General features: G+C 44.8%; 1 protein-coding gene across 1 annotated transcript in view; it reads right to left on the bottom strand.

Moving 5' to 3' along the window:
* Positions 1-1,757: 1,757 nt before the first annotated feature.
* The window catches only part of TNC (tenascin C), a 51,506-nt gene continuing 32,231 nt past the window's right edge, over positions 1,758-21,032 (bottom strand). Inside the window, exons 17-27 of the mRNA XM_058818509.1 lie at positions 18,392-18,514; positions 16,649-16,792; positions 15,340-15,459; positions 13,735-13,878; positions 11,991-12,121; positions 10,938-11,070; positions 8,820-8,971; positions 7,051-7,147; positions 5,669-5,830; positions 3,487-3,650; positions 1,758-1,885 (exon numbers count right to left, since the gene is read on the bottom strand). Coding sequence (XP_058674492.1) covers positions 1,775-1,885; positions 3,487-3,650; positions 5,669-5,830; positions 7,051-7,147; positions 8,820-8,971; positions 10,938-11,070; positions 11,991-12,121; positions 13,735-13,878; positions 15,340-15,459; positions 16,649-16,792; positions 18,392-18,514 — 1,481 coding nt within the window. The 3' untranslated portion in view covers positions 1,758-1,774. The remainder of the gene's footprint in view (positions 1,886-3,486; positions 3,651-5,668; positions 5,831-7,050; positions 7,148-8,819; positions 8,972-10,937; positions 11,071-11,990; positions 12,122-13,734; positions 13,879-15,339; positions 15,460-16,648; positions 16,793-18,391; positions 18,515-21,032) is intronic.

Genomic DNA, 21,032 nt, shown 5'->3' with positions numbered 1-21,032 from the left:
TACCAAGCAGGGCATCTGTCAGTGAGTAATTACAGGAAATATCAGCTTCCTTTTGTGCAGCGTGTTTGAGTCTTGTCTGGGGTGAGGCACAAAGCCGAGCCGGTCTCCAGGAGCTCTTTGGAGCTGCCAAGGTAAATGACACCAGAGGCAGAGCCAGGCAGCTCTGGGATGTTACCAGAAATGAGGAAATCATTCCAGAAGTGTCACTTCTTCCCCTGACTGTCTGCAAACAGACTGCCAGAGCTTTCCAGCACCCACAAACAGGGATCCAGTGCCATTTCCTCATAGCTTGGAAAGCATCTGGAGAGCAGAGCATATTTCTTAATTACTGGATTTGTTCTCCTTTATGCTGCCTATCACTTACTGCGATAAACACCTAAGAAGGGAGACTAATTACAGAGAATTAATTTAATATAGTGCTGCCAGTGCCCTGGAGGGTCAAAGGAGATTTATGTTCCCCGTGCAACACAAACAATGCTCAGGAGTGTAACTTCAGCCAGGAGGGAGGCAAGAAACATTTACAAAACGTTTGCAAAATGCAACCTTGAAGTAGGGCAGAGAGACTGGATTAAAACAAGAGATTTTTTTATTGTCTTCAACTGCAGGGTGTGATACAGAGGAACTACATGGAATTTCATTCATATAAAAAAAAAAAAAAAGAGAGAGCCCTTTATTTACACAAGTGTTCAAATCGCCCATGGTACCAAACAACAACTCTGGGTTCTCTTTGTTTTGTTTGTTAGTTATTCCCACCTAGATGGAGCAAGCATTGGTCAGTAGCACTTAGAAAAACCATGGAAGAAGCTTTTGGGCAGGAAAAAAAAATATTCTGTTCTGAAAGAACCCAAATCCTCATGGGCATTTCACTGAAACAAACCCACCAGAATAATTACAGCCAGTCACTGACAAAAGGAACAGTTTTCAGTAGGGGTTCAGCAGCCTAATTAATCTCAGTCTGTCTTTATTTCCCTATCTAAGTAAATATATCCTGGACATGCACAAACTCCACATAGATTAAAAAAAAAAGTAGAAATTTATTTAAAAGTAATTGTGCTTTTATTTATAAAAAAAAATTTACAATCAGACACTGTCCTGCTGTGTTTCCAAAAGCATGGTTCTCTTAAAAATGACAAAATGTAGCTTATTATTATTATCATTATTATTATTATTACTTTGTCTTTATATTAATAATATTAATCCTATGCTTAAGTTTAAAAACATACTGCTTTCCCTTCCCATTCCCTCTTTCTCTGTGGTACTTGATATATATATATAGAAAGGCATTCAAACCACCAATTATTTCCACTTATAACTAATAATAATAATAATGATAATAATGATAATTAATCTTACACATTTCTGTCTGTAAAATATGGCTGGTTCTAAAACAAACTACCAATGTACAAAGCTGTTCTCCCTCCCCTCCCCTGGGCCACCCAAGAGATCGTCAGATGTCGGAAGAACTTTATCCCAGATGCTTTCTGGCAAAAAATTAAAAATAAAAAAAAATTAATAAAACAACACAGAACCCTTGAGATCGTTGTCTTTGGTGTGGAGGATGTTCCTGGTGGGCAGCTGGAGCTGCTCTGCTGAAAACTCTGGGATGGTTTTAAGGCTTTTTTAGTGTTTGCAATGCTGCAAAGCCTCTGCCGGGGCTCACCGATGATGCCGTGGTGCCAGTCCCAGCTCCTCGCACCCCCAGGCCAGCGATGCCCGAGGGTCTCCCCACACCCCCTCTCCATCCCCTCCCACCCCTGCCCGCAGCCCCGGGGCCCTACGCTCGCTTCCGCCGCCCCTCCAGGTTCCTGAAGCTGGAGGGTCTCAGCTTCATCTCTGCAAACTGGATGGAATACTCGTGGCCCTTCCAGTGGAACCAGTTGACGCCCTGTGAAGGCAAAGGGGAGAGGTTGGGGGGTCACACTTGCATTTGCTGCCCCTGGTTCAGACTGAGGGTGTTGCCGTGATATTTTCTGAAAAATCCCTTTGCCAGGATTTTTCTCCTGAGAAGCTGATAGGCCTCAGAGGAAAAGAAAAACAATAATTATCTGCTGCTGTGGAATGCAACATCTTAGATTGGTCCATGTTGGTTGTTTCTAATTAATGGCCAATCACAGTCAGCTGGCTCAGACTCTCTGTCCCAGACACAAGCCTTTGTTATTGATTCCTCTTCTATTCTTAGCCAGCCCTCTGGTGAAATCCTTTCTTCTATTCTTTTAGTATAATTTTAATATATCATTTTCTTTTAATATAATTTATATAATGAAATAATAAATCAGCCTTCTGATACATGGAGTCAAGATTCTCATCTCTTCCCTTGTCCTGGGACCCCTGCAAACACCATCACATGGGGGTGTTTCTGGTTTGGGCACAGAGGAACCACAAAGGGGAGCAGCTTTGGGAAGCAAAGGGGCTGGGGAATGTCCAACCTGTACAAACCCACCCACATGAGGTCACAGAATCATGGAAACACAAAATGGATGGGCTGGAGGGGACCTTAAAGATCATCTTGTTGCACCCCTGCTGTAGGCAGGGAAACTTCCACTGTCCCAGTGCTCCAGCCTGGCCTTGGGCACTGCCAGGGATCCAGGGGCAGCCACAGCTGCTCTGGGCACCCTGTGCCAGGGCCTGCCCACCCTCCCAGGGGAGAATTTCCTCCCAGTATCTCATCTAAACCTATTCTCTGACAGTGTGAAGCCATTCCCCCTTGTCCTGGCATTCCAAGTCCTTGTAAATCTTCTCTCTCCATCTTTCCTGTTGGCCCCTCCAGGCCCTGCAAGGCCACCCTGAGGTCCCCCCAAAGCTTCTCCTCTCCAGGTGCACAATCCCAGCTGTCCCAGCCTCACCTCCCAGCAGAGCTGCTCCATCCCCTGATCCCCCTGGTGCCTCCTCTGGATCTCTGCAGCAGCTCCAGCTCCTCCCTGTGCTGGGCCAGGGCTGGGGCAGCTCTGCAGGTGGGGTCTCACCTGGGCACAGGCACAGGGGCACAATCCCCCTGCCCTGCTGCCCACGCTGGGCTCAGCCCAGGGCTCAGGGGGGCTCAGGGCTGGGGCAGCTCCAGCTCTCACCCCCAGCACCCCCAGCTCCCTCTCAGGGCTGCTCCAGCTGCTCAGCCCAGCCTGGGTTGGTCCCAGAGGTTCTCCTGACCCAGGTCAGCACCCTGAGCTTGGTCTTGTTAAATCTCTGTCCCTCAAAACTGTCCCTCCTTGCCTGGCTTTCATGGCAGGAAAATATTTGTGTTTCACATGTTGGAAACGACAATTATTCCCCGCACACTTGGGATATTCCCTTGGAAAATCAGAGAAAACCAGCAAGATTTCACCAGCTGATGTTAAATTCTTGTTTTGTGAGCCCTTACCTTTCCCTGTCTTCCTGGAGAGTGAGAGGAGGGGATGCTGTGATTTTTGGCTGGCTGAACCATCAGAAAAACCCATAATTGTAATTCCCCTTCCTCTCATGCATTGCAGAATCCTTCAGAGCCAAACTCACCTGACTGTGGTTGTTGTCGCCATATCTGCCCATCAGGTTGACTCGGTGGCAGTTTTTGTACCAGAAAGCTCCTTTGTATGACAGAGCACAGTTGGTGATGGCAGAGTCGTGGTCCTTGTCGAAGGTGGAGAAGGACCTTCCATTGTGGTAGGTCATGGAGTCGCCTGGGTGGGGGGACAAAAGAAAGAGCAAGGTCAGTGGGTTGCCTGGTTTAGATTTCATGAACATATTTGGACTGTGCCATGCCCTGTCTGCATCTAAATTTTTTTTAAAAATTACTTGTTTTAATACAGAAAGAAATGCACAATTTTTGGTTTTGCAGGCAGGTCAAAATGTTTCTTCAGGTGGTCTCTAATCCCCAGTATATGAAGTGGGTTTTTTCCATGCAGGTCAATTTCTGAATTTCTTGCTAAAATCTGGATTTTACAGTATGGCCAAGCCAGGACCAAAGAGATGTTCACAAGGAAGAAATCAAGACCAAAGAAGTCTCCATACTGACTGAATCCTACTCGTGGTAGCAGCTACCACTACTCTGTACTAGACAGTTTGCTTAAATCACAGAATCATCAAATGGTTTGGGCTGGGAGGGACCTTAAAACTCATCTCATTCCATGGGCAGGACACCTCCCACTGTCCCAGGCTGCTCCCAACCCTGTCCAGCCTGGCCTTGGCTGCTCTGGGCACCCTGTGCCAGGGCCTGCCCACCCTGCCAGGGAAGGAATTATTTCCAGTATCCCATCTAAATTAAATAGACATTAATTCTGCTGCTGCATTTCCTTTGTATCTCTGTAGTCTGGGTAAAAGCTCCTGTGCTGGTCACAGGGCAGAGCCCACACCCACACCTCTGCTCTGGTTTATGCACCCAGAAGTGTGAAATTATCTCCTTTTAAGACATATTGTTAAACTGAATTTATCTCTTAATCCTGTGAAGCCCTGAAAAGTCTCACCAAGAGCTGCAGGGTTTGCCCCAGTGTGATTACAAAAGGCAGATGATTTGTTCAGCAAAATCATAAATCACATTACAGCAGGGCTTTGCTGCAAATTCTACTGACAAGAGAAGAAGCTGTGCCACGCTATTATTGGCTGTATAAATGACAGCCAAGATTGACCAAATAAGATATATTGTGGTTTAATACACCTGTTTCAATGCTACCATAATCAGGCCATAAAATATGGCACCAAAATGCCTGGAGGATATAAAACAGAAACAAATATATTGATATGTTTGATTTTTGAACACCTCACTGTCCTGGCTTGTAAGATATGGTTTGGGCTGAGTATTTCCCATCTGTCAGAGCTGGGGCAGTTCTCTGCTGTCCATGGGGCAGTTGTTTCTTTATCTCTCCCACAGCCAACCCTCCCTCCAGGAGATCTCTGCTGTCCATGGCCACTGAGTGTCCCTGCAGGGCTGATCCAATGCCAGCATCCCATGGGGAGATGCTGCGCCCAGGGCAGGAGCCAAGCATTCCTGCCTGGATCCAATCTGAGCCTGGCACAGCACAGCAGCCTCTGCCCCCTGCATTGCCAGAGGAGCAGCTTTCTGCTGCCCTGCATGGCCAGAGGGAGCCCAGGCCCATCTGCAGCAGCCCTGGAGCTGCAGAGGAAAACTCCCCCCTTGTGCAGGATCCCTGCTGCAGCAGAGCCACAGCTGGCACTGCAGGAGGGCTGAGCCCCCCTGGGATGGGGCTGGGACACCGCCCTGGCACAAAGGGGGCAGGGCATGGTCTGACTCTGGCCGTGTTGTTTTGATTTACTGCATTGTTTATTTTATTTTTTTTTTCTTCCCTAGTAAAGAACTGGGGAATTATTATAAAAGAACTGAATTATTCCTATTCCTAGTAAAGAACTGGAGAATTGTTATAAAAGAACTGAATTATTCCTATTCCCATATCTTTGCCTGAGACCTCCTTAATTTCAAAATTATAATAATTAATAAAATTATAATAACTCATAGAGAGTGTGATCATCATCATCAACGTAAAGATCATCATCATTTGCAGAGAGGGCGGTTACATTTTCCATTTCAGGGGAGGCTCCTGCCTTCTTTAGCAGACACCTGGCTTTCCAAACCAAGCCACTCACACAGGAGAGGCACCTGCTGCTCTGCAATATTCACACATTTTCCCTGAGTCAGCGGGAGGCAGCGTGTCCCTGGAGGAGGGACGGTCAGTTTTGCCCTCACCTGCAGTGCCGCTGTAGCCATCCACGCGCAGGCGGTAGCGGCTCTTGGCGTCGCCCACGCTGAAGCGCTCGTACACGGCGTAGGCCGTGTCCCCCTTGTCCCTCAGGTCCACCCGCAGCTCGTACTGGCCCTGAGAAGTGATTTTGTGCAGATTCTCCAGACCTGTGGGCAGAAAGGAATGTTTGTCTTGATGCCAAATGTTTTTTTTTTTTGCCTTTTTTCTCTTCTGTATTCTCTGTATTCTTCACACACATATTTGGAGCTCTGTAGACTATTGCTGCTTTCCTATTTAGTTTTCCCAGTGCTTTTCCCTACCTTTTGCCTAGGCAGAAAGATAAAACACATTCCAAAGCCCCTATCCCATCTTGGCTCTCCCTGGGAACCAAGGCCGAAAGAAAGCTCTTTGAGACCCATTTACATCAACAAAGTTCAGTTCCATCTGAGGGAGGAGGATTTAGAAAGAGCTTGAACTGTGAGTAGATTGCATCACTACTTGTGCTCCTAATTGGTGATTTTGCCAATTATGCTAATTTGCTAAATTTATAAAAACTGTGTTCACCTCATGGGGGAGGGGCTTCTGTGGACATTTTCCATATTCACCTCTAGAGGCCTCCAATAAAGATCAACCTTTACATTACTCCTATACTAATGTTATCTCAAAAAGGTGTTGTTTGATTTCCAGGTTCCTTAAGGCATCAGTCTCCATGTTTTTTCCTCTGCCATGCCATTATTCCCTAAATGGGGCCACACTGGAGTGTACAAACAGAGCAGGACACCAGCACTGGCGAGGACACTGAGTTGGATCAGCTCTAGTGTGATGTCAGCACAAAAACAAATGAATAGTCCCAGGCTGACTGGGAGAGGTCTTCCCTTCAAATAATAGAAACAGGTTGGGCAAAACAACCAAAGCTGTGCTGTGTGATCATCATCATCAACATCATCATCATCATCACCAGAAAAATGCAGCACAACCTTTGAAAATGTGGAGGGTTTACTTCTGTTTTACCAAAATGTGAGTTTATGACTTCGATTTGCCCTGCTTTTCCTCTCTGGATCATCAGCCTTTGCTGCTGGGGTTGTTCCAGGAGGACAGGAAGCTGAACCCGCTTCCCAGGTCACCTCTGACTGCTCTCAGAGCCCCAGTGAGCATTGGGTGGGTTCATTTGGTGACCCCAGCATGGCACCCTTGAACTGCAGGCTGAGCCTGGCCCTTTCAGGCTCCCTCATGTAGGGTGTCCCTGGCTCCTTTTCTCCTGTTCCCCTTTACAAATACTCCTGCCAGCTAAATGGAGGCCTCTCAGTATCTTCTGGACTTCTGTGCTTCTGTTTTGTTTGTTTGGTTATTTTTTTTTTTTCCAAAAATACAAATTTTCAGCACTTACCTATCCAGAATTCCTCCTTAGGATCTCCAAACCCTGCCACATAAGTATTCCAGTTCTTGTAGAAATCTTGCTTTCCATTCTGACGCCTCAGGAACACCTAAAAGCAGGAAATGTTATGGACAGACTGCTCTGGCCAGAGGGCAAGAACATTTACAAACACAGAGCCCAGCATTGCTCCTGCCCTTCCTTTACTCTTCCCAGCAAAGCCTCACTGCAAGGACTGAGTTGCACACAGGTTTTTGCATGCTCCATGTATTTTTTAAGTCTTCAATTTCTTTGTTGGGTTCCCAGGCTCCTCTGCATGACATGGCCTCTCAGTTCCTGCTCTCTGCTCTTTTAAACCCATCCTGCATCTCTGGATTTCTCAGCCAAGGGTTTTTCCACCCTGCATCTCCCAGCCAAGCATTCCTCCAGCTCCTCCTGCCTTTCTGTGCCCTGGCTCCCTTTGGCATGTTCAGATTTGGGGTGTCAGTGTGGAGAGGTGGCATTTACTGCCATTTCTTGTTGCCTGGGTGGGATGTGTCCCTTGCACAGTGGCTTTGGAAGCCACTGCACCCCGTGGCTGCTGAACAAATGCTTCCCCTGGGCTGTGCTGTAATCTCCCTCACTCCCTCTGTCATTCAGAGTCAGTTCACCCTCCTTGGTGATTATTTAGAAGATGTGTTATCCAATATAGTCCTTTCAGCAGCCCTTCCACCAGTGGAGAGGGATCAGGCTGAAACCAGGGGTGTGAACATCCTTTGGAGACACCTCTCTGTCCTCCAGCTACAGAAAGAGCTGGGCACTGGAGTGTCCTGCTGTCATAGTTTTTCAAGAGGGACTTCTCTCCCTAAGTGAACTGAAAAAACACTATTTTAGAGGTGGTAAACTAAGAGGAAATTTAGTTTTGTTTCTTGACATTGTCAGTGGACAAGGAAATGTTGTGGGGGGAGGAGAAGTGTTCTGAAAGGTTTGTTTTAATTCTTTTTTTTTCTTTTAGTTACTGTTAATAAAATTCTCTTTATACCCTTTTAAGGTTTTGAACCTGCTTTACCTTTCTCCTAATCCTATCTCGCAGCAGGAAGTTAGTGTACTGGTGATAGGCCAGCCCTGAACCTGCCACTTGCATTGGTGAGTTGGCCAGGAAACCTCAAAATTGGTGAAATATCAAATTGGGGAACCAAAACCACTACACCTACCTAAGATAAAGCTTCCAAATTTATAGACAGGACAGCCCTAGTGTGATACTATTATCCTTACACTATTATCTTGCTGTGAAAATAACCCACCACACTCATTGGTGCATTGGCTGGGAAACCTCAAAATTGGTGAAAAATTGGTGAACCAAACCACTACACCTACCCAGGATAAAACCCCCCAAATTTACAGACAGGACAGCCCTACTGTGTAAATAACACTATTATCCTACTGTGATAATAACACTATTATCCTATTGTGATAATAACCCACCACGTTCATTGGAGCATTGGCTGTGAAACCTCAAAATTGGTGAAAAATTGGCAAACCAAAACAACTACACCTGCCCAGGATACAACTTCCAAATTAATAGACAGGACAGCCCTACTGTGATAATAACCCGCTACACTCACTGCGCATTGGCTGGGAAACCTCAAAATTGGTGAAATCTCAAATCAGTGAACCAAAACCACTACACCTACCCAGGATAAAACTCCCCAGATTTATAGATAGAAGAGCCCTAGTGTGACAATGACACTCTGAGGGTGCCTGGATGAGCAGGATGGGATGTGCTGCCCCTGGCCCATACTCACGATCCAGCCGCCGCCGTCCTCGCCCATGTCACAGAACACCTGCAGAGGCTGAGCCTTGTCCCCGTTCAGGTAAATTGTGTAGAGCCCAGAGGTGGCTTCTCCATTCAGCAGGGCCTGGGAGCAGTCCTTGGGGTAGGGATAGAGGAGCCCAGCTGCACACAGAGAGAGGAGAAAGCATTCCTTAGGAAATCAGCAGTTACAAGGAATGTGCACAATGCAGACGGCTCAGGAAAATCCTTTGTGGGACAGCTGCAGATCCCAGGAACAGGTTTGTAATTGCATCCTGCATGCAGAACATCCACAGGATACAGCTGGTGAGGTGAATTCTTCTTTTGAATGTGGTTTTTCACATCTGTCTACACTGGAAGTGATGGGAGTGTTAGATAACTACTCCCTGCTATGATGGGAGTGCATCCTCCAGCTAAAGGCTGAAATTCAGGAGCTGTATTATAGCAATTTTTGGGGAAAAACAAATGTACCGATCTCTGCTCACGTGACAGAAAATGGAGGGGGAATACAAAGACAGAACTTCAATCAAAAATAAATTAATTTTGAGTCTTTTTCTAGCAAGCACAATATTAAATGTGTTATAAAGCTACACTCCTAAAAAACAAAGCAAACAGCAACAGTCGAAACTACAGGAAAATGTTGTTAAGCTTTTCTTTCTGACAACAAGGCAATAAAATTATTGCAGTCAGAACAATTTCTAAGTCCCCTAAAACACCTTTTTTTTTTTTTGTTTTATTCACTCAGGTCATTCACTTTTCAGCCAATTAAGGTGTATCCAAAGGAGAGTTTTTACCTGCAGCGTCTCACAGAGTGGCTGCTGATCCTTGCCAGTGTTACACATCCCTGCCTGTGCTTCAGCTCCAGAGGATTTCACAGAATCATGGCATTGTTAAGGTTGGAAAAGACCTCTAAGATCAAATCCAACCATTAACACAGTCCCACCATCATGTTCACCACCATGTCCCCATGTGCCACCTCCACAGGTATTTTAAATACTTCCAGGGATGGGGACTCCAACACTGCTTATTCCAATTCTTTACAACTCTTTCCATGGTGAAATTTTTCCTTATATTGAATCTAAACCTCCCTGGTGTGATTTAAGGCCAAGCAAGTTTCCATCAGCTTTGGGATTTGGAGAAAAGTGACTCTACAGGGGGCTCTTTCAGTCACTAAGAGTGACTGTCACTAAATAATCCCTGTCAATAAATAGACACAAATGTATTTTTAGAGTTAAGGCCAGGCTTAAGCCTCTGCCTGAATGAGTCTGACACTGTTCACATGGCTAAAGGCACCTGGTCAGTCCCTGCTCATAGTCAATTTGCCAAACATCACCTAAATTCACCCAGATTTGGGTGAATTTCTGGATGTGTTGGTGAGTTCATCCTGCTCTGCACAAACAGTGGCAGGGAAGGCTCAGGGCTGGGTGATTTCTGGCAATCCTTGGGCTGGAGCTGGTGCCAGCAGCAGGAGGGGGAATGGGGATGACTGCAGGTCCTGCTGGGCCTGAAAGGCTGGAAACTGAGAAAAGTGAGACAAATGACAGGCAAAGTGTCACACCTAATACAGAGCAACTCCTTTTTTTAATGTCAGCTGTGAAGTGACCTTCAGAGAAGCCAATTAATCCTTGCAGAGCTGTCCTGTTGGGCTGGAGCTGATGTGCAGAGGGGCTTTGAGACAGCCCATCTCAGAGAGAGGAGAAAAGCCTGCCCAGAAATCCATCTGCTCAGCCCCCAGCACTGATCTGTGTGTGCCTCTGTGGTTTGCTTCATTTCAGCTCCAAACTCTGATTTGTTTCCCCTGCTCGCTGGGATCGATACAGGGAGAAATCAAAGTGTCAGCTGGATTTTAAAGAGTTCCTGCTGATTTTTCACATGGGCAAGGCAGGATGCTTCACCAGACTGTGAGGGTGATGCGGATGGATATTGGAATTTCATCCTGCCAAGGGAAAACAGGTCTGGGGGAACAGGGACTTTGCACCAACACTACAAACAGATTAATATCTTGTGTGGGGTCTGTATGTCCTCACAGCAGAGCTCAGCAGTATTTAGATTATTTTAGATTAATATTCAGAATTATTTTAGATATTTCAGGTTATTCTAACGTCCTTACTGGTGGTGAGTATGGTCTGGATGGTTTTGCTCCTCAGGGCCCCACTCAGGGCCTGCAGTTTCACCGTGTACTGCGTGGAGGGGCTCAGCTCTGTCAGGCTGTAGGAGGTTGTCTCAGGGTTTAGGATGACTTCCTATGGAGAAAAGAAATAATACAGGGAAATCTCAGAGAAATAAATCATAATGACCAGAATGGTTGCATATTTTAGTCTGTCACATTGTTTTTTGTCATAATTATTGATGGTACTTTTAACCATCCAGATTAATTAATATAAAGCTACTCCTCTAAGATTTTTACCAAGCTAATATTTAAAAGTTCAATAAAGCCTGCCTGGAAATGAATGTTTACCATCCTAATGTACAAGCTGGGAGGTTTGAAAGCAAGGCAGCATAAATGCTTACATGTCCTGAATGTACAGATTGTGAAATTCATAAAAAGCTGGGGAACTCATCCTTTAGGACAAGGAAATGTTGCACTCCAGGCTTTAAAAGGCTGTTTTAAAGGACTGATTTTCAGTGTGCTTGGGGAATTTGCCTTCCTGAAAATTAGAATTCTCTCCATTGATCCAGGCTGGGCATCCAAAATTTTATTTTTTCTGGGATTCACCTGATTCATATTTAAGCATTTAGTGTAATTAATTATGTAGGAAGAAATTAAATTATAGGAGAATAAGAGGCAAGTTCATCCTTCCTTAGACAGCCCTTTGCACAGGGGTTCCCCTGACTTTAGAAAAGTGAGTCACATCCTTTGGGGGTTTGAGTTTACTCCATGGTATCTGTTTGGAATGAAGGAAAATGTTTGTGATTTTTTCTGTATTGTGAAGGGATGAAAGGCAAAATTCAAGCTGCAATGGAGCTTCAGTTTCAGGGTATAATGTACGAAAGTCCTTTAACTGGTTTTAAAAGCATTTGTGTTCAGTCTAGCACTGAAAGAGGCAGTGAGTATTTTTAAACGTGGTGTTTAAATTAAGGCACAGGATTATGTGGCATTGCTGGACACTTCAGAACATCTCCACTGCCCAGATGTGAGGCACAGCCCCTGGGGTTTATTTACCTTGACTGTGCCATCGATGGATTCATAGATCAGGAGATATCCAGTGACTGGAGCACGGGGAGGCCTCCAGCTCATCACAGCTGCTTCTGACTGCACCTCAGTGGCACTCAAATCCCTTGGAGCATCCAGCCCTGCAGGAGACACCACAGCAATTACAATCACATCCATACAAAGTCAGTTCCACAGGTTATCTAGTGGGCCGTATATTAAAACAAGCCAGGAAAACAAACCTTCTCTCCAGAGAAATTTGAAATGAAAAAACACTTCAAACTTAACTTTTGTGGTTAAGAATTAATTTTCCCATTGGTAGTTTAAAATAAAGGTGTTAACTTTATCTAAGTTAAAATATTGCCTTGTTCCAGGCACCTTATTTTATGAACAGTTGCACTGAAATGTCTTTTGAGAGAAAATTGTGTGCTTCATTATTTCTCACATGAAGACAGATTGGTATTTACATATTCCCAGGAAATAAAACTCTGGCTCCAATTATGCTTTTTTTGGAATAGGAAAACTTTTTAGAATAGGAAACCTTTATAGAATAGGAAAACTTTTCCTGCTTGATCTGACTCCAATCTCCAGCATCCCTTCCAGGACTGGATTGGTGTGGCTCCCTAATTAATACCCTGGGACAAGCTGAGGCAGGAAAATGAGAACCATCCCTGATCCCGCTGATGCTCATGGAAAGCCACGAGTGTGAAACCAGCTGGGCACGTTCAGCAGCCAAGGAAGAGCTCCTACCCTGAGACTCTGCAGAATTGGTGATCTCATATTGCCATAAGTTTTGGTCCATTTGCATATTGGAGCTAATTGTCTAATTACAGCTTTAGGTTATGAAGTCTCATCCTCCTTGTTTTTCTCTCTTCAGCCCATATTGTTTGTGCTCTTGGGGCTGAGATTTGGACCATTTGTCCTTGGTCCCTGATGCTGTTGAGTCAGGGACTGCATGAAAGCCTCCAGTCTTTAGGTGAATCAGAAGGCAAAAGTGTTTAATAAAAGTAGTGGGTCTTTTTATAATGGGACTTGCTAAGGAGAGACTTGATTGGTTTCAAAGTAGGAACATCTCACACTATTGGTGAACTATGAATAGCACACGCTGGAGGGCTATATTTATAAATATAGAAAGAGTTATAGAAAAAGTGATAATAATTGTTTTAGTTCTTTCCTGTAAGATTCTCAGGCTCAGCCTGGGAGAAATTATCTCTGTTCTTTCTTCAACTGAACTGAGAATATCCACCTTGGGCAGCACAAGAGCCCAGCCAGGGCTGCACCCAAGATGAACCAAAATGGACCCAAAATGCATGACCGGGCACGGGGTCTCTCCCTTTGATCAGTTCTGCTCCATTTGCACCTTGCAGTTCATTGTCCCATTCCAGCTTTAGCCCAGGCAGTCCCACCCTGCTTGTTTTTCCCTCTCCAGCCCACGGTGTTTGTGCTCCTGGGCTGAGATTTGGATCATTTGTCCTTGGTGCCCAGCTGGAGCAGGAATTGTTTTGTCTCCCTGCTCTGTGCACAGAGCTCACCATCCCCTGATGTGAAGCTCAGACCCACCCACTAAAGCAGCACAGAATGTGAAAAAATAGAAAAGCTGAAACCCGAGGCATCACTGACAGAAAACCACCTCTGGTCAGCCCCAGTGGAGAAAGGTGATGCAAACGCTATCAAAACTCAGGTTTCCAGTGAAAAAGGCAGCAGAGGAGCACAGAGCAGGTGGGACTGGAAGGGCTGGCTGTGGGTGGGATGGCACCTGTGGTGAAGTGCGTGGAGAGGCTCTCGCTCCTCTGCGTGTCCTTCTGCGCGTGGACGCTCAGCCTGTACTCGGTGGCAGGCTGCAGCCCCTGCAGGTCGTACTCCACCGTGTTCCCTGACACCAGCTGGGTCACCTCCGGCTCTGAGAACAGAACACACAAATAGAGAGGTTGATTGCATTCAGACACATCGTGGTCTGTGGTATTGTCAGGGTTCCCTGTGGCAGGAAGGAAATGGTGAATCTGACTGCATATTCCTGGAAATATTATATTATATTATATTATATTATATTATATTAGTCATATTATATTATATTGCATTATATTATACTATATCATATCATATTACAGAATGCCATACTAAAGAATGGAGAAAGGATACTTACAGAAAGCTTAACAAGATACTTATTAAAAATCCGTGACTCTCCAGAGTCCCTACACAGCCTGACTGTGGTTGGTCATTAAGTCAAAACAATTCACATGTTGGATAAACAATCTCGAACCACATTCCAAAGCAACAAAACACAGGACAAGCAAATGCGAGAATATTTTTGGGTTTTTTTTTTTTTTCTGAGGCTTCTCAGCTTCCCAGGAGAGAAATCCTGGCAAAAAGATTTTTCCAGAAAATATGATGGTAACAATGTTGTGCTCAACTCTGTGCTCCACTCACTGATTTCTGTTATTCCTAGTTGATGCAAATGCAGAATGATAAAAGCCCATGGCTGTGCTAGCACCTCTTCTGAGTCTGGGTTCCACCAGAGCCCTTTCTCTAAAAGTGTGAGCTCTCTCTAGTGTTCACAGGGATTATAACACCGCCTCTGCTTCCCAGGAATCTCCCTTGTGCCCGCTCACGGCTGAATCGAGAGTGCTGAATTAAAACCATCAATGTTTAAATGCTTCCAGCAAAGCCCCTTCTCCAAATAACAGCCCCAGAGCTCCAGGGGTATTTGGACAGCTCTGCCAGGGATGCCCAGGGTGGGGTTGGTGGAGGATCTGGGTAGGGACAGAAGTTGGATTAGATGATCCTAATGGGTACCTTCGGCTCTGGATATTCTGCGATTTTCCTGGATTTACAATCAGCACCTCTTGAGAGCTTTGACCTTTCAGCCCCTCAAGCCATTTCCAGCTGAGACAGAGTAGAAATTTTCCAGAGTAGAAATCTATTTTTTTTTAGGTGAAATGTACATCTTTGAGTTAAGTCTGTAGTTAGAAAACATAGCTATGTAACGTGACTGCAAAAGCCTAAGCTCAGAGAAACTGCTTCAGTGAAAGACAGAGATTAAGGGAAGGAGACAGAGGGTCATAAAGAGAGACAGAGACTGCTGTGAGAGCAGGTGAACCTGACCTAAAAATTCTTTCTGATAACTAGCGGCAAATGTCACATGAAATTCGTAAAAATTAATATGTATGAACCTGTTGTGAAATTGTATGCATATGTATTTGAGAGGGAGATAAAAAGGGACCTGAAGTTCCCAGAGATACACATGTCATTTTAGAGGAGCGATTCCCACACGTGTCCAGTGCTGTAATAAACATACCGGCTTTACAACTTTCACAAAAGTTGTGGAGTTTTGTTTATCTCCACAAAACACAGCTCCTCTCACCTTTCTCAGAAGAGTAGGACACCACGTAGTTATCCACAGCAGCAATTGCTGGCTGCCAGGTTGCCAGAGCCTCAGAGTCTGTGATGTTCACCACTACCAGGCCTGATGGGCTGTCCAGAGCTGGAAGAAAAAACAGATTGAAGGAATTGGACAAAAACAGATTGAGGGAATTTGACAAACATTCTCAGCTCTGTGCAATGCTCTGCTGTAAATTCATGAGAGAAAATGCCCAAAACTCAGTGCAGCTTTTATGGCTCCCTCTGGAATAGTGGAGTTCTGCAGGAAAGACGTCAGTGCCTATGAACAGACACCAAAACCTTCTCTGGAAAGGGAGGTCAGTGCTGGAAGAGATGAAATTCTGGGAACAAACAGAACTAACCACTTTCTCAGATCACTCTTGATACCATCAATCTCAACAGCTCTGTCAAAGCTGACATATTTCTCCCAATACTCTCAAATCTGGGTTGTTTTTTTGAACAAATTCAGGAGACAGAGCTGGGAAAAATAACCAAAGTGACAGCAGCTGATGGCCACTGTGACCTTCCAGCAGCTTTTTTGGAACAAACCAATCCCACAGCCAGCCAGGCATCCAAAATGCCCCCATGTCCTGCTTTGCCTCCTCTCAGGACTCCACTTTTCACACAGGTTTATGCTCTCCCTGAATTAAGATGGGATCTTTGCCTCCAGAGCAGCTGGAATGGGTTATAAATCTCCTGTCATTATCAGTGCTCATCATCTTGTTCTTTGCCTCAGCTCTCTGAATGTTTGTCAGCCCCCAAAAAGAATACAAGGAGGGGTCAGCAAGAGCAGAGTGAGCCCTCATTTCCTGCAGGGATATTTAAAAAAAAAAAAAAAAACAGGAGACAGAATACTGAGAAAAACATTGAGAGAATATTGAAGAGAATGTTTTTATGCTTAGGACAGTCTGGAGCCTGGGACACGTGAAGTCCACAACAGAAACTGGCCTGAACTGCTCAGCTGAGCTGGGCCTTGGCTCCCTCATCACAAAAACAGCAATAATTTAAAAAAAGAACCAAAGGAACTTCTGATTCTTTCTAGTGAATTAGAACTTTAAATACATTAATTGTCTCAATCTCACAGGTTTATTTAGCATTTAGCAAATGGGAGCCTGACCAGATTACAAGTTCCATCTTTATGTAAAATGCAAAGACAAAGAAGGAGTGGGACAAAGAGCTTCCGACAGTTTGTGTGGGCAGCAAGAATGGGATCTTGGTGAGTCTGCAGCTCCAGTGTCTGAGTCAGATGAGCCATTTAAAGAGCTGCTATTTGCTGCTTTTATTATTATTACCTGTTTTCAGGATGCCAGAGACAGGCTCGCTTTCTTCAAAGCCTTTCACAGAGATGACGCTGACGTTGTAGTCCACACCTGGGACCAGCTTCACCAGCTTGGTCCTTGTCTTGCTCCCTTCGACTGTGACAACATTTGGAGTACCTAGGATGAGGCCAATGCCAAGGATGAGTGACACAATACTCCAGGGAATGCTTGAAGGGTGTTTTTCAAGTTAAAGATATTTTGGCCACTATGGATGTGATTTTACAGCAGGAGAGGAATTTTCCCAGTTAGTTACAACCACCGGTGTCAAATATTGTTGCCGTAACACCTAAATCTAAACCACTGCTTTGTATTCAGTAAGAAAAATTAACATTTTTAGTGGAAGGTGTCCCTGTCTGTGACAGGGATTTGTAATGAGATCAGCTTTATGCTGCCTTCCTATGCAAACCATTCAGTGATTTCTGTTCAGAAAAATACAATTTCCCAGACAAGGTGTAAGCAGAAAGCCCAGCAGTCTCTACAAGGGAGTACAAACACCTGGAGGACAGGACTTGCAGTTTAGATCTGCCTTGTTTGTGATGAGGGCTGGAAGATTCTCCTTTACCCCCCTCATTTAGATTAAAGATACAGTATTTGTTATTTTGAAAGGTGCTCTATGTGTGGCTGAGGACTTAGCACCCATCTTTGCTCCAAATTTTGGGTTTATTCCAGGAAAGCACTTAGAGAAGTGCCTAACTTTATGATTGGATTCCTGTTCTTCTGTGGGACCAGTGTATTTAAAGCTGCACATGTGCTTCCAGGCTATATTGTCTAAAGATCTAAATCTTTCCTTGTCTCAGTCAACAGCAACAGCTTTTTTGTGCTGATGTCTTTTGGTGCTGATGTCTTTAGTGTTTGTTCTTTAGCTGTTTCCCTTTAGAGATGTCCCTAAATTAGGTTTAAAATCTGTTGAAGCACAGGAAGCTTTTGAAGTTGGACACTAAACCAGAATGACATAACGTTGGGGAGCACTGAGTAAATCACTGCCTTGAAATTTTATTGTAACCATGGGTTCTGATTATTGTTTCCAAGGGCCATCTTTTACAGTGTGCTCAGCTCATGAAGTGCCTACAAAATAATGACAGTTTGGAAACTAATCCTTGCTGAGGAGGTTCAGACAAAGACTTAGGAGCACAGCTGTGACCGTGTTCACAGGGGTCTCAGGTTGAGGGAAGAGACGAGGATCTGACTCCATGTTTCAGAAGGCTTGATTAATTATTTTATGATATATATTACATTAAAACTACACTAAAAAGAATAGAAGAAAAAGTTTCATCTCAGAAGGCTAGCTAAGCTAAGAATAGAATAGAATGAATAACAAAGGTTTGTGTCTCAGACAAAGAGTCTAAGCTAGCTGGGCTGTGATTGGCCATTAATTACAAACATCCAACATGAGACCAATCACAGATGCACCTGTTGCATTCCACAGCAGCAGATAACCATTGTTTACATTTTGTTCCTGAGGCCTCTCAGCTTCTCAGCAGGAAAAAATCCTAAGGAAAGGATTTTCATGAAAAGATGTCCGCGACACACAACCACTCCAGCATCCCCCTCTGAGCCCTGCCCATGGGATGTGGTTTCTAGACAGAGCTTGGCTGCACTCCCCCATTCCTGAAGAAGAAAAAGAGGTGATCTGTGCAAGATCACCTGGGGGATGCCCTGAAAGGAGGGATGGCAGCCCAGCAAACCCCTCCTGCTGTCCCTGGCACCCCAGCTCACCTCCTGTGACAGGGACGTAGGAGATCCGGAAGTTTTCCACGCGGGAGCGAGGCGGGGTCCAGCTGACTGTGGCAGCATTTTCTGTGATGTCAGAGAAGGAAATCCCCTTGGGAGAGCCAACCACTGTCAAGGGAGAACACAGAACACACCACACAGGAGGAAAAGGTGAATTGTTAGTTTGTCAGTCCTTAGTCCTGTTTATCAGTCCTTGATTTGTTTTATCACCCTAAACCATGAGCTGGTGCTGTCAGTGTTCTGCTCTAAACAATATTCCTGCAGATGGTACAAAACTGAAGGATTCCATTACAGCAACAACATATTTGCAACAAATTTTCCTTTTTTTCAGGACCAGTCCAGTATTGCATAGGTTAAAAATACCCAATGTGTATCTACATATAGAAATAACAGAGACTTCAGTGCTGTAGAAAAGCATGAGAAACATGCACAGAAATAACATTCTGCTATCCATGGTATGCTGTATTTAAGATTTTTTCTATCCCAGTTTCACTTGGAGGATTTTTAGGCTTTCCACTGAGCCCCAGAGCCCTCTGTGACACACAGCAGTGACAGCCATGGACAGATCTCCCTTCCTGAGCATGAAGTTCCTAATGCAGGATGCTCCAAGGAGACCTGGATCAGGTGTGGGAGCCCCTCAAGGCTCCTCTCAAGGACTCACTCCTGGAACTTCTGTTGGCTTCAAACCAGAAGCAACAAGTTTTTTCTCCTGGAACCTCTCTCTGAACTCATGATTTTCTTTCAAGCACATCCATCCAGAGAACATCCAAGTACAGCCATAATGGGGAAGGCACCTGCAGCTCTTTGTCATAAAACTCAGCCTTTCCCTGTCAAAACCTGAGCACTGCACTTGCCCACCTGACTTAAATCAGTAAGCTGAGGCAAACAAAGCCCAAATTTTACCAAAAATAACCCAAGAGTAAACTCAGCATATATCTGAAACATTCCAGTTGGAGGCTTAATTAAGATCCTGCAGAACAAGCATGGAAAGGGCTTTGGAAGGACGTGGTAAAAAGAGCTGCCTCTTCCAGGTTTACATTGAGCATCCCATTTCCAATCTTTCCAGATTTTTTTGGCTGTAACCAAAACAACCCTGAGGTATTAAAAAATAAACATCACACACAGAGCAGGCCATGAGTACAAAGAGGAGAGATCCCAACCACATGAAGAGGAGTGGAGACAGGCTGAGAGCAGGGGAAGGGGGGCAAGAGGAGGAAAAATAAAATAGGGATTGGGCTTGAAATAGCTTGGAAAGAACATTTCTGCAGGAAAGGAGTCAGAGGCTGTTTGTTCTATGTGTCCCCAAAGCAGCAGGGCACTAAATCAACTGAAAGGCAAGGAAAGAAAAACAACTGAGCTCTCAAGAGAAATGTAAATTATGTTTCTGGAGCTCACTAGAAGTGTTGTATTGGTGAGGTTTGCTCACAAGCCAAGGGAAGAAAAGAATTACAGATAAGAAAGGAAGAAAGGTGGGGTTGGAAAAGCCACGTGGCACAAAATAGTGCTGCTGGTTTGGGTATAGGCTGAAGGAAATGAGAGAAAGTAAAGAAAAGGAAAAGGAAAGATAGAGAAATATAGAGAAATTAGGAAAGACAGAGAAATTAAAACTAGATTGGTTTTGCTTTACATTATAGGTGGCCTGAGAGGCTGAAGAAAAAGAGAAATGGTGATTTTGGAGACCAAACAGATGGACCAGTGCTTGGTTTGCATACACATGGAGAATTTCAGCCTTTCCCAGAAAATAAAATCCCCAATCCGTCCCACTTGGACTCTGCTGTGCACATTTCCATGGGCCTCAGGCTTGTTTTCTGCACCGGGTGAGCTGCATGACAAAGAGCAGTAAGAAGAGCTTTGATGTGAGTTTTCCACATCCCCAAATCCCCCAGCTGCAGCTTTCCTGGGAGGGAACCTGGCAGGAAACACAATGGACCATCAGAGCATCTGTCCTGGAATGAGTCCCAGAGGTGGGAGAGATTTGCACCTTGGAGCATGGGGAAATGAAAACTAAATGAATTAAATCATCTTCTTGGGCTACCTGAAAGCCAGAATGAAGCAGGCATGGAAAGCAGCCAGTGAGCTCCTGAGCTGGCACTCACACAGAACCTCAGGGCATCTGTGGGGCAGGCACAGGTAAATTATCTTTATCCTTGAGCATTGTCCCCAAAGAAGTGTGTGAGGGACAGGGAACTGTTAAAGCACCCAAGGTACCTGAGAGAGGCTGTTTTTTAGGGATTTTTTTGCTAATTGTTCTTTCACTCCCAGGCAGACTAGAGGAAGATGTTCCCTGGCTTTTTTCTCCCACTCAACAGCAAGCAGTAGGTTGCATTAATCACAAATCAAGAGCATGTGAAGTGTTTTGTGATCATCTCAGGGAAAAAAAAAATGCTGTCACAGTGTGGCAAAACACCACTGGAAGAAGAGGAAAGGAGCAGCATGAGACTCACACCTCCCACAAGGATATTAATTGGACCATAGATGTGTTGTGATCTCCCAGTGGGGGTTAAATTGCAACTTAACTGAGATTTTACAGATAAAATTCTAAAAGGCACCAACTCTGAGAGCAGCAGTGGATAAATTCCCTCTTCAGGAATAGAAATATTTCCTTGCAACCACTCTGGAAATGCTA

This window comes from Ammospiza caudacuta, chromosome 21, assembly GCF_027887145.1.
Source record: "Ammospiza caudacuta isolate bAmmCau1 chromosome 21, bAmmCau1.pri, whole genome shotgun sequence".
In the NCBI taxonomy this organism is placed as follows: Eukaryota; Metazoa; Chordata; class Aves; order Passeriformes; family Passerellidae; genus Ammospiza; species Ammospiza caudacuta.
The sequence above is the reverse complement of the archived record's forward strand: the minus strand, read 5'-3'. Positions and strand labels throughout refer to the sequence as shown.